Consider the following 18,537-nt stretch of genomic DNA (forward strand, 5'->3'; position numbering starts at 1 on the left):
CCAAATTGACCTTGTATCGCCTTCATAAACCACGAAGAACTATATAACTTGAACTTAACTAGTGATCACGTAGTTCCTATTGCCACCCAATAGGAAAGCATGTTTCATCGGATCTATATTGGTTTCAAGATAATGATGCGTGTATTTTATACCAAGCATTTTCGATAATAAATCATGCTATACAATTCATATAAAACAATTTGCATTTAGAAAGCAATGCATTTCCAATACATCAAAAGTAAACACATATAAACTCACTGCTTGCTATTCCAAAAAATTTGATCACACGACCCCCGTCAAGCTCCTTGTCCGGTAGCTGGTTGCCTCGCCGGATCTAGAAAACAGACAAACATAATCGAGTAAGAATCTAACTCTATAGACATTCTAGACTAGAGATATAAACTTATACGTATCTCGTCGAGTTCTAATCGCATTTGATCTCACTTCGTTCTATCTAATCTTATTGATACGGATATACCACTTTGATATAGACCTTAGGTTTACTAATACCTAACTCCTTAGCATTGGACTATACGTTCAACCCTTATCATCAAACGTTACAGCTATACATCATTTCTTTGCTAAAACGAAGTCCATAAGCTCCTTTTGATTCAAGCAACGTTAAGTCCAAGTTCCGTGCATCGAAAGGGGTCGAAAACAACCTAGCCGGACCGAGCCTAGCCTTGGCACGTCGTGCCAAGGTGTGTCGTGTCGTGAAGAGGGGCTTCGTGCCGCGACGCACACCTTCACGTCGCGCCCATGGCTGGCACGACGTGAGGTCGAGGGCAGCAGCCCTTGCTGCCACAAAACGCACCGCGATCCAAATCCGACATGCTTATCACACTCCCGAACGTATCCGACATCAAAACAAAGTTCAAATCCATCATTAGCTTAAGAAAAATGCTTAAAACACATCGGATACGTGATAACGGTACGGTTTCGCCGTAACCTAACGTTTATATCAAAAACCCATCAAATTAAAACAAACAAATCTTAAAATGATTAACTCACCTTGATAGCCCTTCGATTTATTCAACGAAAACCGTCAAATTCGAACGAGAAACCGATAACCTAAACTTTGTCGTAGTTTAACGATGAAAATGAAAGAAAATGGCTCTGTAACTTCATTTTGAAGTTGATGATATAAATAGGTTGGTTAAAGTACGCTTAGGCTCAAACATCTCACTCGTACTTTAACTCAATTCTTTAATTAACGTCTGCGTTCAATTTTAAAACAGTATCGGAATTACACGAAATTTTACCGACAAATTCTTTAAAATATTTTACGGACGACGGCGTACAAATTATTAGTTCGGGACCTACACTTTATTTTATATTAATTTTCTTATCTTTTCCTTAGTCCCGCTAGTATCCGCTCTTAACGAATAATAATTATCAAACAAAATTATTATTCTACAATCAACTTAATAAACTTATTCCGACTACACTTCTCAACTCAATTCCATTTCCGACCTACTTAACCTAAATTTCGTAATTTAGAACACGTGGCACGATCTAATACCTTAAAATTTTATAGGTATTAACAATCAAGATGTTAAGAATTACACATTTTTGCAGAACCTAGAAAAGAAATTCCACAAAATTAAGAGCATAAATAACCACTTCAACATGAATATGAATATTAAATCATCAAAAAAGCAAACTTTAACCCAACAATAAAAGAAAAGATAAAACATATTTAAAACATGTGCACCATTGGGTTGTAACTGTAACTCCATGAGACTATAAAGAGAAAGAAAACTATAGAATTTATGCACCACTTAAAGCAAAACACTTCACCTTTTAACACAAATGGTGAGAATATTTGATTATTTGGATCTAAAAGGCCAACAATTTTGGACAAAAAAATAATAAGAACAGAGGGGAGAAAGAAAACTCTTCTTTTTCTATTTATTAGTTTGTTTCATAACAAATTGTAATATGGTAACAAGAAATTAGAAGAAACAATAGATTTGGAGCAATGATGGAACAATGACATCGGCTGAAGTATTGTCAGTGGCGGTCAACCTCGGAAATTTAACGGCAACTGTGGAGACGAAACGCCATCAATAAGAATAGTAACGTCAATTTTTTATTTTCAAGTAAATTGGAGAAGAAGGGGATATAAAGGTCCTATTTTTTAGTAGATCAGCTCATTTTAAGGAAAAATTCTTGTGTGAAACTAGTTTGCCACGTAGGATTATGAACCACCCATTAAATACATGACACGTGGCGTAATTAAATGTCATAACCAATCAATAAATATAACATTAATTAGTGATCTTTTAATTAAAATTAAATGCTATTTGTTGATTGGTTATGACATTTAATTACGCCACGTGTCATGTATTTAATGGATAGTTCATAGTCCTACCTAGCGAACTAGGTTCACACAAGTATTTCTCCATTTTAAGATTTGAGATATTTATGAAAAAGGTTTTCTTTTTTTTTGAGAGACTTCTGCATAAAAATATTTTGTGAGTCACTAATGAAAAGAAACTCAATTTTTAGATATTTGTGTACTAAGCCCTATATTAAAGAAAATTCTTAGATAAACTCAGTCCACCACATCATCCATGAACTAAGCCTATCACGTAATGACACGTCATTAAAATAATGACAATCTTATAATATTACTATTCAAATGTGTAAATAAGTAATAAACAAATTTACAAGATTGCCATCATTTTAATGACGTGTCATTATGTGATAGGTTTAGTCCATGGATGACGGGCTGAACTGAGTCTACCTAAGAATTTCTCTTATATTAGAGTCGGATTCAGATAGTATGTCTAAAGCTCAGGCCAAGCTTAGGCTTGCCTTTCAAAAAAGTCAAGCTCGGCAAAATACGGCCCATAAACATGTCTAGTGGCTATGGTAAGTTTGCTCGAAAATAAAAAAAATTAACATTACTAAACTTTTCTAATAATTATATTTTATTATAATAATAATATTATTAATATACTATTGCATAATACATTAATTTAAAATGATAATAATTACGATTTTTAAATAATTGTAACTATTTTTAAAACTTATTTGATATTTATGGTTTTTTATACTTAAATGAAAGAAAAAAATGTAAAAATCAAATTGAACAAATAAAATTAACTGATAGTGAAGATAGTAGTGAATTTAATCAAACATTAAATTATGTATTACAGTATTCAAGAAAAAAATGACCATTTAAAATTTCACACAAAATAGCATCGACATAACACATAATTTAACATAAAATCTTAACCAATTCCGATTCAACTTAATTTTTTCATAGAAAGATTGTACTTCATAATTATATCACGAAGATTGAGATATTTATGAAAGAAGTACATGATTAGACAAAAACAAATATTACTTGGTATATTTTACCCATAACATAACACAATCTATCTTAAAAATGCAAGGGTTTTACAATAATGGGCATGCCATATTGTGGATGAAGAGTAAGATAATCAATCGGAGCATGTTTATACTGAGAGGACAAGCAAAATGAAAATCTCTGAAGAATGAGTACGAGCACCGTTTTAGCTTCCAACATTGCAAAATTCTGGCCGATGCAAGCTCTCGGACCCATCGAAAATGCTAACAAAGCATTTGGGTGTTTTGATGCCCTTGAGATACCATTTTGAAACCTCATAGGATTAAAGTCATTTGCATCTTCTCCCCAGTATTCCTTGCTTCTCTGAATTTGGACAATTGGAATGGTGACACATGTATCTTTTGGAATCGTTAGATTTCCCAATTTCATATCTTCTGTTGCCTTCCTAGCCAATACTATTACTGGGCAGTACAACCTCAGCGCCTCAAGTAGAACCATGTTCACCTGCCAAGGAAAAATAATATTGATACGAAATAGTTGGCATTTAATTTTTCATCAAGTTCATACCGAATCCGAGTCTGTCTTAGACCCGCCTTATATGTGCGGGCTTGCACTTTTATGTTGATCAAGTTTTTATATAGCTCGAAAAGTCTGGCACAACTCCACGTATATATAATATATAAGTCGGGTTTAAATAGTAAATATTAATCTTAAACCAGCTCAACTCTGATTTATACTTCATTTAAAAGAGTGAAGTCTGATTCAACTCGATCAAAATGCGTCCAAACCTATCCTAGTAGCAAGTATATAATGACATCATATTCTTACTTTCTTAGAATATACTCAAATTTAAGGCGCCGCAACAAATGTTGGTTGATACAAAAATCAACTTCACATATATCGTAAGAATATATTTCACATACCGTTAAATCCGAAAGCGGCCTCTAATAAAAACTAAAATTTTGAATCATTTTTACCTAAATGTAATTTGCCAAGTTGAAATTTAATTCAAAAATTTGATATTGGAAAACAGTCTAGGGAAGAAATTTTATACAAATATTAGAATTGCTAGACCTGTAGAAATTTTATGTACTTATGGGTTTACTGATACTTACAAATTTTAATTTGGTCAACATATCTGCATCTGGAACTTGCATTTCACACTCATTAAACACCTCTTGTCTAAGTTTTTCTTGCCAATCTTGGTGTTTGCTCAACAAGAAAACAGTCCAAGTTAGTAAACTTGAGGTTGTCTCCTGCCCAGCAAAAAAGAACGTTTTGCACTCTTCCATTATTTCATCCAGGCTAAGTCTTGCACTACTTTTGCTCTTCTCATCATTCGATTTGTGTATCGAAGATCCGATCATTAGACCGAGTAAATCATCTCCGAAACACCCATCAGAACAAGACCCTGCCTTTAATCGATTTTGTATTATACTACTTAATGTGTTCTTCACCTGCCTGTCCAGCTTCCATATTCTCATATTTGATGCCGTAGGTAAATACCTATACATTTTTACAAACCAAACCAATCAGTTGCATTAATTTGGAATAGAAGAGAAGGCAGGGTTAAATATTTTTGCAGATTTCAAACTATTAATTTTTGTTTTTTGAACTATAATTTTTTTACAAAACTATTACCAAAAGATTATCGAACTATAGACTTTTTACAAACAGATTAACGAATTATAAATCTGGACAAAACAAAGATATACAAGTATACCATGTAACAAAGTGGTAATCGTTATGTAAAAAAGCTATAGTTTGATAACTGTTTGATAACTTTTTATAGTGCAGAATGTTTTTGTAAAAAAAAATATTTAGGTAACCTTTTTATAACTTTGTATAATTCGGTAACAATTTTGTAAAAATATTTTATTTCCGTAACCGCAAAAAATATTTAACCCTGGAAAAAAAAACTTAGCATTTTAATTACTGTTTGCCGGGAATGTTTATATCAGTAAGTGAAGCTGCGGAAAGTTTTTGAAACTCTTTTTGTCCTTGAAAGACTTCTTTTCCTTGCAGATAACTGCTTCCGAACGCAGTATGGGCAATTATATCACCCGTAAGCTTTTGAAACGATTCATTCATCTCTATCTTGCAATTTTTGGTTTCTTGCAGCGCAAGCTTTTGCCACTCGTCGAGCATCGGAATGGTGCAGTCTGCCATTTTCTTTATCATAATCTGCCAAGACAAAACCGATCATTTGACATTAATTTCCACTTCTAAATAGTTAAGTTAGTAATAATTATAAGGGTTAATTTTAAAAACCTTGAGTTTGTTCATGGAAAATGCAGGATTAAGAATTCTTCTGTGCCTAACCCAATCTCTTCCTTCCATCAAAACCAACCCTTTACCAGTGAGCTTCTGTATTATAGGCTTAAAATATGGTTTCATATAGAACCCGAACTTGTTTGATAATACTTGTTTAGCCAGCTCTGGCTCTGTTACTACGACTCTTGGCTCCGTACCGTTCCAATACAACACTGCATCACCTGTTTTTCTTACAATAACACCATTAAAACAATAACTGAACATGGAAATTTAAGACAAGCAGATAAATTATTAAAGGAATTAAAAGCTGACCGTATTCTGATAACCATTTTTGATAATGAGGAAGAACTCTGCAAGTGATATCGTCATTAGAATTTACATCTAACACCATTTCTCTTGCAACCTTTTTTATCTTCTTTATATCGGTGAGAGACCCGTAAAGTAGCTTATAACTTGGCCCTTTAACGCCTTGATTCTCGAACATTTTAGTTAAGACATAAGGTCTCCACAATAAAACCCTGAACAGTTGCCATATCTTTGTAATAACAAAGATTACTACAAAACTCAGCAGCACAGTACCAAGATAACCCATTCTAGTGCTGTTTTAGAAGTTGATGTGTAATAATTGGTGATAAAGGGACATTTATATATACAAAAAAGGTGGTCTTCTAGATGCTGTCACTACATAATGGTGGTTGATGAGATCATTGCTTAGATAAACATTTATTGGAGTAGTGTGTGTCTTTAATTTTGCTTCCATTTATGATACAAAATTTAGCTCAAGATGTTAAAATCTTATGGTTTGTATTTGGCATTACAGCTTGGCATGTGCATGTTATCTGACATCTTCTATCCCACATCCTTTTTATCCCAAATAAATTAATAAAAGTGAAGAGAAAATAATGATTTTTCAAACCGAGAGATAATCTGTATTTCCGATCTGAATTTATGGGAGTGATAGTGATTAATCCTATTTAAAATAACTAAATAAATAAACTAGATTCTTTTATTATATTAAATATATCACATTAAACTAGTTTTTAAAAACAATAGAAAATATTATTTAAATAAAATGTATTATAATTAATACATTTTATTTAAATAATATTTTCTATTGTTTTTAAAAACTAGTTTAATGTGATATATTTAATATAATAAAAGAATCTATTTTATATATATATATATATATATATATATATATATATATATATATATATATATATATATATATATATTATTACATGCTTGAAATTGTTCTAGAATCTAAAGATGAGCTAGAGATATTCAATTCAGTGTCCATTGTGTGGATATGCATGGGTCAGTTATGCTTACAAACTATACTGAGAAAAGGACATACATATTAAAGAAGCTTCTATACTGTTTTTTCCTATTTTAAGTTTAACTTTATGGAATAAAGTGTGAACAATTTAAAAATGAATTAGTTTTCTATAGTAACCAATAAATCATTCGGCTAATATTAAATATTTATCACCGATCCAAAAAGAACTTTAGAATTTATATTAGTTAGTTCATTATTTTGTAACGGTTCAACGGTGTTAAAAATCAAGTATATTCTGCTTTCTAAAAATGTGTTCAGGCTTTTTAGGTATTATAAATTAATCACAATTTAACCAACTCGCTCGCAATTTATATATTTTTATAAAAATTGATTTAATTATTACTTACATGGCAATTGACTTTGTAATTTTTAGAAAAAATTAAAAATAAAACGTTACTTATTAAGATGGCACGTGTTTCATTCAATTTTAAAAATACGTTATATAGACTTTGGAAAATTGTATAGGTTTCTAATAAATTAACGAAATTGAGATAGATTTAAAGAGTTTGGGATGTTTAGATAATTTTCAAAAATTTAAAAAGTTCTACTTTCTAGCATCATTATGCTTTTTTTAAAGTAAATGAAATGAACGAGAGATGGATATTACTGCCTTGCCGGATTATACTTCTAGGGACTAATCCTCTCATTGATTGTGACTTGAGTGATAGCATGCATATACTTCCACTAAATTTACGGTACATGATGTGAACTATTATTCTCTATTAAAATATATATTAGACAACGATTGTGATATTTCGAAAACAGAAATTATAAGGAATAGAGTAATTTTCTTACTTGATAAAAGTATCTTTCTTTTATTGGTTAATTGTAAAATAATACATAAATTTTATCTTGATTTGTAATTACAACACGAATTTTGAAACATAGCAAATTGGTACACCAATTTTCAGTTTTTGATAAATTGGTATATCGACCAATCATGCCACAACACATGACTGTATATTATAAGGGCCTCTCCAACCCAACTCTAAAAAAGAGTTGGGTCCCACTATTTAGAGTTGGGTAACTCCAACCCAACTCTAAAACCCCATTTTTTTTAGAGTTTTTGAATAATAAACTCTATATGTAGAGTTTCACTATTCACATCTCTATAAGGACTATTTTGTACTTTTTTATGTTTACTAATCACTAGTTTAACTCATTAACTTTAACTTATACAATTATATCCTACTATATTCAAATATTAAAAATTTATATCTCTATTATTATATTTTTATATGACTTCTTATAAAATTATAAATATTAAAAAACCGCATATATATATAAATTAATAATATATAAAATTAACAAAAAATATATTTTAATAAATAATACAAACAATTATAACAACAACAACAATAACAATAAAAAAATAGCAACCACCATACTAATAATAATAATAATAATTTAATTTAATTTTCGTGTGAGCCACTTCCACTTCCGGTAACATTAGTATAGTATTCACCAAAAGAATGGGGAACGGAAAATTGTTGTCGAGATTATTGGGCTATTTTCTCTAAAATTCGTGGTTATTCACTTTCAATATGAGCACGAATTTTAGGATCTTGAATAGCGTTCAAGATATATATTATTAAAAATATTAATATTTTATCCAATTTTATTTAGTAAAATATATATTATTATATAATAAAAATATTTATTTAAATTTATTATTTTACTATTGATAAAAAAATATATGTTTTTATTTTTAGGATGAATATGTAAAAAAAATATTAATTTGAGCTAAGTTGTTAAAATAATAAAATAGTGTAGTTTTAAAATATTGTTTTAGAGTTAGATATAGAGTTTGTGGTTGGAGGAAAACTTGTTTAGAGATAGAGATAGAGTTTGTGATTGGAGAAAAATTTACTCTATCTCTAAAAAATAGAGTTCCAATTATAGAGTGGGTTGGAGATGGCCTAATGTCTACGTTAATGTTTTTCTAGTTTGGTGTAACAATTTGTCATAAAATGGAAGTTGGTGTACCAATATGCCAAGTTCTAAAATTTGTGTGATAATTGCAAATCAGGGTAAAATTCGTGTATTAATTTACAATTAACCCTTCTATTTTATGTCTATTTCTTTCTTTTATTCATTTTTAAAAGTATGTTTGTAGACACCTATTTCCGGACATGTAAAAGGTGATAAGGGACTGAAGCGTCCAATGATGATTTTCAGAGAAACTTGTCCGGGTGACGAGCTAGCAGTCTGCATGTTTGAATTCAAGCAGTCTATATCGGTGCATAATGACGAACTTGAGGGATTGAAGGTGTAAATAGCCACAAATAGCCCATATACAAATCCAAAGTCATCATAATAATATTCTAAGAAATTGAACTAATTGCTATGTTTTAGAAGGTTATGGCCAATTTGTATGTTTGATGGACTAAATTGATCATACCTAAACCCTTGCAGCCCTAGAAGCCCTTTTTGACACTTTTAGACATCAAAATAGCCCTTTAGCCACCTTTTTAATAGTATCCTTTAATTAATCTGAATTTAACTTGCATTTATCTTCTTGAGCAATTCTAAACCTATCACTTCACTCACTTGTAGATTCCTAATTCATCTCAAACTTTTGTAAACTCTAGGCTAACCTAACCTATATATAAACACCATTAGCACACCTAATCAAGGGTGGCACCAGAGGAAAAAACCAGCACATATAATTAATACGGGCGTAATAAACAAAACATAAATCCTAATTTTTCTAAGCATAGCCGAACAACCCAGCCCCTACAGACACAAATAGCACTTAATTCCAATCTAGAAAACAAGCTGATATGCTTCAATCAATCAAGCACACGTTGTTACACTCTGATCCTAAGCTAGATTTTACATCCGGATCGCCAAAAAACAAGCCAAGAACTCAGAACGGTACTTTTAAGGATCCAATAATCTCTTTATCACTTTTTATGCACATATGTTAATTTCTGTTTAATTATGTTGATTAGATTGCATGTTTATCCATAAAATGTATAAACTTCCATAACTACTGTTTTTGTCATGATTGTCGTGTTATGATCCTAAAAATCATGTTTTAGGATATATAAATGTTTTATATATATATATATATATATATATATATATATATATATATATATATATATATATATATATATATATATATATATATTGATTATATGCTTTTTCATACCTTTAATTATGCGTTTTGGTGTTTTTTGCACGTTTTTTGACTGAAAACCGAACCAAAGGATGAATTTGGCCCCTTTTTAGCCAACAGATTTGTAATTAGTTTTAGGATGTTAATCTGTAATGTAATCGACTTGTTCAAGTATGAATCGTCCTTTCACATCAGATTTGTGGGCTGCCACATCATCTGGGCCCTAAAGCTCGAGCCCGCTAGAGACCAATAACTTCCAGACGCGATTATGGGTTCATTTGAACTCTTAATCAACCTCGTTCTAAATCAATGGACTTGTATTGACCCGACGAAGAAATTCCGTGTTCTGACCATTTCCAGATTCTGATCACATAGACAGCCAGATAATAGACGAGTGCCAAACACTCCGCTTCTTAAGATTAAAAAACATCTCTAACCTTGTACGTTTATCAATTGTATATGGGCATGTTTAAATTGTTTATTTCTTTTAATGTATGTCCAAATTTGAAATTTAACATGCTTAATAAATTAACCACGTTAATTTAGTTCCAAATCCAGCAAATCGCTTAGAAACCTTAGGACTACCATCAAAATATAAATAGTGGTTGTATAGGTATTCAAGATGACCTAATTAAAATCAATCTCACATGTACATACGGTTTAGGCTTTATGCATGCAAAATGAATAAGACCCACCTTTGTTTGCTATATGATAAAAATTCAGGATTAGATGCTTGTTTAAAAGTATATGCTACATTCCCACATGTCAGTTTAGATGAGTCATATGTGTATCTCACATGATTTCTAACTTTTTATTTACCAGCTTTCCAGATTTGTTTACTTTCTAGCACATTGTCATGTGAACTGTATGTATAATTAAGATGAGATATACCGGATAATCTAGTAAATGAATGCAATTGATAGGTCAAGTATAAGAGTTTTGGTAGTGCCCATTGAACCCGATCTTTTGGTCTGATGCACGATGATCTCACTCATAAGTGAGTGAGGTTGTCTAATCGGTAGAAAATGCATATTCCAGTTTAGCTATGTGCCAACTCTATTTTTTAAAACCTAAATTGATTCGAAGTCAGATATAAGTCTGGCTGAACAACCCCCATACCCTGCTTTGCTCATAATGTTATTCAGTTTCTATATTGTAAATTCGTAATCAATAGCCATGTAGTTAATTTTATTTATTGAAATCCAAGTAGTTAATTTTTAAGTTATAACTATAAGTAGCATTTTACAAGTAAATGATTATCAATGAAATATATAAACATCTCAACCAAATCGTAATCACATTATGTACTCTTTCTGTCTCAATAAAACTATCGATTTTTTTTTATAACACAGTTTGCAACACGGTCAATTTCTACTATATTTTAATTTCATATAGCCTCTGATTTTGTATTTTTTTATATTTCAATAGATAGCAATGATTACTAGCTCGTAAGTGATTTTAAATAAAAATAATATAAAAATGTAAGTTTTAAAAATTATTTATATTAAAAACAATCAAAAAATAGATAAAGTACATATTTAATTAAAACGGAGAGACTAATATTTAATTTTTTATAAAATATATTTTATGACATACATATTTATTTTAAGGAAATAATTAGCTATATTTATATATAGATCAAACATTTACTCCCTCCATTTAATAAAATTGCCCATTGTTCATTTTTATCCATTTTTAATAAAAAAAATTAAAATTGTTTTTATTTAAAATCCATTTATGATAATTTTTCATTTATCTATTAAAAATATAGTAAAAAAATTAAATTTTTTTAAAATATTGATTATATTTTTAAATTAGACTATAATAGAAAAAGAAAAATTATTTTGGTATGAAATGAGTATATTTTTGGATTTCTGAGAATGAATGAAATGAATGAGAAATGGACAATGCTTTGTCACATTATACTTCTGGATTCAGGAGTCTGGTCCACACTCCACATGACGAGACTTGATAAATGCCAAATCGGATTAAACAAAAACTCAGTAAAGCTATAGTGGATGATGTGGACTGAACCCGTTTAAGTCTAAAAAGTCTAAAGGACTGGGACCCGGTGACGTTCCTGTCTGGTAAATTTTGATCCGATACATCAATCCAACTTGGAGTGGTTATTTATTTCAGATCATATTACAAATTAATAAATTCGACAAATTATTTTGTTAAATAATATTTTAAAAAAATTAATACATTTAATTAATTTATTATACAAAAAATATTGCACAAATGACTTTATTTTAAAATTATTTGCTAAATATTTACTTAGATTTATCATTAAATAATAATTATTTAAAATAATTTTATTTTTTTTAACTAATGAGCTGTAGTTCAAATGGTATAAACGTTGTACATCAAGGTTTCATTTTCCACAAGCGCTACCCTTCCTCAATTATTAAAAAAAATTATTTTTTTAAATGTGATTATACTGGGGAGGAAGTTTTCTAAAATATCTTGTTTTAGATTTTATATACCTCTCTATTTCGTTTTTTTGACATGTTTTCAACTTATATTTTGTTTATGTACAAACAAATATATCTTTTTTAATTATAAAAATATATTTTTTATTTTCTACCTTTAATGTCTTCTTTTATCAATTTTCTTTTATATTTTTGGTGGTGTATTTTATATGGTGTTTTTATAGTATCTTTTTTATAGTATATTTATGGTATTTTTATAATATTTTTGAGGTGTGTTTATGGTGTTTTTTTATAATTTTTTAGAGTAAATACATCGGCACTTGATATATTTATCATATATTTTTTCTAAAAAATCATAAATCAATACGTTGTCTACAAAATCAATAGTATTAAAATAAAGGCAAAACTCATCCTAAAACCCCTCTATTTTACAATTTTGACTCGAGAAGCCCCTATCCCAAAGTTCGTCACCGCCGAGTCCTTTTATTTTCAAAAAGGGCATTTTTAGGCCCGTACGTGGATGGAAAATGGAGATTGAAGCCCACTATCCGTTAATGAGAGAGTGAAAAAGAAAACTACTCTGATATTTTTACTTTTAATCCTCATAAATATACATAAAACTTTAGGGATCCTAGATGAATTTTTTCTTTTCTTCACTTCATCTTCTTTATAAAATTGCCGTGAAAAATAATTGATGAATCACCAAACTAAATCCGAGCTGTAGCGACCTGCACACCACAAGCAGACAGAGGTCAGAAAGAACTCCGGTGGGGGTCACCGGACGTTCACTCCGACGCTCAAGTAAGATTTGAGGTAAAGGAAGAAGAAGAAGAGAAAAGAGAGTGCTTAGAGTAGAGAAAAAGAAATTACCTAGGGTTTGTCCTTAAACCCTCTATTTATAGTTAGGGTTTAAGGACAAACCTGCCTTGCTGGCAGGCTGTGAGCCCAGTGGTCCCAGAATTCGGTTATGCTCACGTGGGAGAATATCCCTGCAGGTGGCGCGATTTGTTAGGTGTGTCAGAGGGAACATTCCTCACGCACCTGTCAGAAGATCTTTTGTGGTCCCAGGATCCGGTACACGAGTGAGCGCTTCTGGGCAGGACCTCGGAGCCCGGTCAAGCCTTGAAGCCCGGATAACTTGGGAGTCAAGTTATCATGGCTCTTGTATCTGAGAGTAGCTCAGATCTCGGACTAGGTGGTCCAGTCTTTCGGGCTTAGGAGCTCGGAGCTCGACCTGGGTCTGAGTTGAGCCTAGTTCAGAGCCCGGATAGGATTCTTGGTCCGACCTTATCAGGCATGATTGTCTTGGATGATGTTTGAATTCCCATCGATCCGGTGACCCCCCAAGTCATGTGCTCTATGATTTCGAGAAGGTCGGACATCGTTACCAGGTCGGTGAAATGCTTGACTTAGTGATGTTCGTTCCTGGCGAGGTTGCTTCGCCCCTACTAGATGTGCTACGTTATCAATAATCAACAGAATCAACTAAACACCTTCCAGTATGATGATTATACAAGATCAAATCACTTTTAAACAATCACGCAACATAACTATCATTTAAGTATTTCATAAGTACAATGAATAGAACAAAATACCTGCAAGTGCACCACACATGACTGTACTGCAACAAATGCTTGTTTGAAAATCTCAAAGGAAAAGGCTTCGGTAGGTATATCATACGAGAAATTCTTGTGTGAACCTAGTTCGCCATGTAAGATTATGAACTATCCATTAAACACATGACACATGGCGTTATTAAATGTTGTATTCAATCAATAAATATCACATTAATTACTGATATTTTAATTAGAATTAAATGCACTTTATTAATTGAATACAACATTTAATAACGCCACGTGTCATGTGTTTAATGGATAGCTCATAATCCTACGTGGCGAACTAGGTTCACACAAGTATTTCTCCATATCATATGGATATTGCTGCAAAATGAAAAGGAAGTAATTAGGTCACAAAAGGAAAATGTTATTTAACCCACCATTTTGTACCACCTTCATTGTCCCACCTTACGTGGCAGCATTTAATTCGTCAAATCCACCTCCAAAAGTCTATATCTTAAATTCCAACTTTTAATTCATCCACTCTTTTAATGCCACATAAGGTGGGTTAAAGAATGTGGGTTAAAAAGGAGGGTTATATAGCATTACTCGTCACAAAATACATATAAAAACAAAAAGAAAATAAAAAAAAAACTAAAGACTTTTGATTGATAAGTATTAGTGATATTACATAGAGCAAGATATGTGTATAGGGATGTTACCTGAAACAGAGAGCCGGCCATGAACCAGACTGTATCAAGCTCATCATAACAGTAACGTCCATTTGAAAGACGAACTCAGTTGTTCTTGGAAATTTCTTATCATGCTGTCTATGTCTCCAGAAAACGCAGGCCTTAACGTTGTGTCCTCGACTCTCGGCGCGGCGGATTTGGATGGGAGGAGACGCGGCAGTGATAAATCTGGTGAGGAAGGAGATGGATGGTTGTCGTTTTGGTATGATTGAAGATGATCCATTGTGTTTAATTGAACTGAATTACAGTGGTGGTGGTGGAGATGGGGTGGCGGAGACGGTGGTGGTGGTGGAGATGGGTGGTGGTGGTGAAGACGGGGTGGCGGAGACGATGGTGGTGGTGATGGGGTGGCGGAGACAGTGGTGGTGGTGGAGATGGATTATATGGAGTGAATTGAAGATGATGGAAAAAGGATACTTTTGCCATTAAAGTTATTATGTTTTACTATTTTTTATTAAATTGTAATTTTATGTAAAATAAGTCCTTAATTGATATGTCACGTCATCGTTTTCTGTTAATAAACGGAGAGTGGGCTTCACTCTCCATTTTCCATCCACGTAAGGGCCTAAAAATGCCCTTTTTGAAAGTAAAAGGACTCGGTCGCGACGAACTTTGAGGTAGGGGTTTCTCGAGTTAAAATTGTAAAGTAGAAGGGCTTTAGGATGGGTTTTGCCTAAAATAAATTAAAATATAAGATAGTAACAGAGATCTAAAATGATTATAGATTTACATGAATAAGAAAATAATTTTATGAGTAAGAGAACAAAAAATCTAAAATAATAAATGTATATAAAAAATTATATTACAATCTGACTGAAAATAAAAACAGTGACAAAAACGACGGAGTAAAAGATGACGACGATGAAATTTTCTTAAACACCACCAGAACAACACCTGAAGAAAGACAAAAACGATAAACGTTCTTTAATGCAATCGATACAGGTTTTTGTGCTCGTACATGTTGGAGTTAAGGATGGAATTTGATTCAAAAAAATATTTATGAAATTACTCTCTAAAATGGAGTACCGGTTGTAACTGGAAAATCATGCAATTTTTTTGTATAATTATTTATTAAAAGTAGATAGTTTTGGAAATCTTTGTTGTATTGAATAATTTTTATTTTCTTAATTTTACGAGTAAATTATCAATGTTTATTTTTTAATAAATAATAAATATATTAAAACCCAAAAAGTGTCAAAATTCAAATCAAAGTTTTCGCAATGAACGACAATAATTGAAAAGGTTAAGCTGTCCATTACAATTTAAAATGAGGCGACTTTAATTCAAAATAATTCAAATTCAGAACTAACTTTCTAATTTAAATGATTGATGATTCATAAAAATATAATGGCCAAACCCATACTAAGGCCCCTGTACTATACGACTTTTGTTCAGGAGGCCCTTATCTCGAAAAACTTATTTCCCCGGTCCTTGTACTTGTCATTTTTGAAATATTGATGCCCTTTTCTGGACAGAATTCGGCAAGTGTAGCACACTTGCCGTTAGCGAGAGTTGGAAAGCAAACAAATGTCACATGAAAATTTTAAATCCACGTGTCATGAAGTTGTTAATCAAGGAAAAAAGGGCAGATATGCCCTTAATGTATACAGGGGGAATAAATTAGCCCTTAATGTTTAAAAAGGTAAAAACAAACTGGATTAATAAAATTAAAATGGTCTTTTAAGCCTTTTAACAAAAATTATAACACCTAACACATCTTTTGTTATTTTTCCAGTAATAACATCAAACGCATTCATAGATGAACTATTAACAAAAAGGGAATTCATGCTTATAAGTGTACAAATAGTTTTTCCTACAGTTGAGTCAATTTATTTTTTATTAACACAATTTCTACATCAAACATTAGAGGAAGACAATGAGCATGGTCAAAAAGAAAGTTTCATGGAAGTCACTAGCCTATGTTCATCGCCTTTAATCGCTTTTCTATATGAACTATGCATTAAACGTAAAAGGTTTGATAAAAAAAACTTGACTCGGGTAAACTTCCCCGCAGTCACAACGTCTCACCTTTTGAATACGAGTAATCAAACAGTTATAACTAATAAGATTCTAAACCAAAATTCCATCAGAAACTTGTTTTCCAAAATCCAACTCACCAATTTTTGCATAAAATTCCATGAAAAAAGTTGGAACATAAACATTGCAATCAACACCATAAGTTACAGCCAAAGAATAAACATGTTTTCCTACATCAACAGCAAGGGATTAAGAGTAAGCTTTGATAACAAGCGGAGCTGTAAAACAAATCTGAAGTATCACTACGATGCATTGAACAAAATAATTTTAGTACTCCCTTATATAAAGAAAGTTTACAGTATTTAGAAATAAGAGAGTTATAAAGAACTTGACCTGGTTGAGGAATTTAATCAAACACTTGGCGAGCATAATCGATTTAAGACAAATTGAGATTTTTTATGAGAACTGTAGTGAGAAATGCGTGGTTTGTGATAACAAGGGAGTGAATTTGTTGTAAGGGACTAACATCCCACAGAGGATATCAAACAATACAAGAATGAGAGATTCCGGCCAAGTCTTCTTTACTGGCAGCGGCGATGATCAGAGTTACTATTGTTGTTGTTGTGATGAGAATCAGGGTCTGTAAAGAAGTTAACGAAGAAGAAAAGGAAGATCATAGTTACGACAAGGAATAGTAAATGGAGATTGGGATCTGAGGCATGAGGGGCAGTGGTGCCGTTCAAAATTGAGTTTTGGAGAAAATAATGAAGTTTTGGAGAAGATGGTAAAATAGCAAATTTGCTCCCTCAAACTTTTAAATAAAAGTGTGATGTGGTATACGTAAAAATTATATATATAAAAGAATTGTAGTTAACGGTGATTTTTGTTAGTTAACGGCAATTTACATTAGTTAACGGCAAGTGAGATACACTTGTCGAGTTCTGTCCATAAAAGGGCATCAAAATTTTGAAAATGACAAGTACAAGGACCGGGGAAATAAGTTTTTCGATATAAGGGCCTCCTGAACAAAAGTCATATTGTACAGGGGCTTTAGTATGGATTAGGCCAAATATAATTTAAAATGACTTAAATCCAAAAACATAGAATCAAATTGTGTACCACTAGACCCATGTGACTTATTTTCCACCTTTCTTACTGTTGGAATCCAAGTTTAACCTTCTTCCATATCCATAAAAATAAGTATTTTTAGTGAAAAAGAAAAATGATTGATGTTAAGTAGCATAAACCATTGTGCTTATAATATATGCAACTATTTTGGAAACACTAACATTCTTTCTTTCTTTTTTGACATCATAAGAATAACAATTAATTCAAATCTGAAATAGTTATAATTGTGAGAAGTTTGAAATAGTTCGGAAATCACTCCTAATGACATACAACAAAATTAGCATATTGGTATAAAACATGTGCCGCTTGATTCGTAAATTGCGTCACGAAAATAAAAAATAATTTTAAAAATTGATTTGTTAATTCAATACAATCATCAACTAACAAGTATGCTTCTTCAAGACTTGGATTCCAAACCTCCAACAACCACGTCCATATTATTCAACTCAATAATCACATCTGGGAAGTATCCAAAAAGAGCTTCGCTAATACTCATTAACTTAGCAATAGCAGTTCACTCTGCTCCTTCTTTGTCAACATCTTCGATGCCTTCCTTTGAAGTTTCTAACCAACGAATGCAAGATTCAATGCTACTAAACGAAACAACCATTTTCTCTCCTTCCGATTTGATCTCCT

The 18,537-nt window shown here is 31.6% G+C and overlaps 1 protein-coding gene across 1 annotated transcript; it reads right to left on the minus strand.

Moving 5' to 3' along the window:
- Positions 1 to 3,334: 3,334 nt before the first annotated feature.
- Positions 3,335 to 6,279, minus strand: LOC130014569 (cytochrome P450 709B1-like). The gene is made up of 5 exons (XM_050380561.2): positions 5,906 to 6,279; positions 5,591 to 5,814; positions 5,256 to 5,503; positions 4,435 to 4,825; positions 3,335 to 3,823 (listed from the first exon to the last, which is right to left on the minus strand). The coding sequence occupies exons 1-5, from the start codon at positions 6,183 to 6,185 to the stop codon at positions 3,392 to 3,394; spliced, it is 1,575 nt and encodes a 524-aa protein (XP_050236518.1). The 5' UTR covers positions 6,186 to 6,279; the 3' UTR covers positions 3,335 to 3,391.
- Positions 6,280 to 18,537: the final 12,258 nt, after the last annotated feature.

Source organism: Mercurialis annua, linkage group LG6, assembly GCF_937616625.2.
Source record: "Mercurialis annua linkage group LG6, ddMerAnnu1.2, whole genome shotgun sequence".
Lineage (NCBI taxonomy): Eukaryota > Viridiplantae > Streptophyta > Magnoliopsida > Malpighiales > Euphorbiaceae > Mercurialis > Mercurialis annua.

Excerpts from the sequence above, each read along its gene's own strand:
- LOC130014569 (XM_050380561.2), bottom strand. The coding sequence starts at position 6,185 with ATGGGTTATCTTGGTACTGTGCTGCTGAGTTTTGTAGTAATCTTTGTT. Across the intron at positions 5,504-5,590 it reads TTTCCATGAACAAACTCAAG|ATTATGATAAAGAAAATGGC; the intron begins GTTTTTAAAATT and ends TTGTCTTGGCAG. Across the intron at positions 3,824-4,434 it reads TGTTGACCAAATTAAAATTT|GTGAACATGGTTCTACTTGA; the intron begins GTAAGTATCAGT and ends TTTCCTTGGCAG.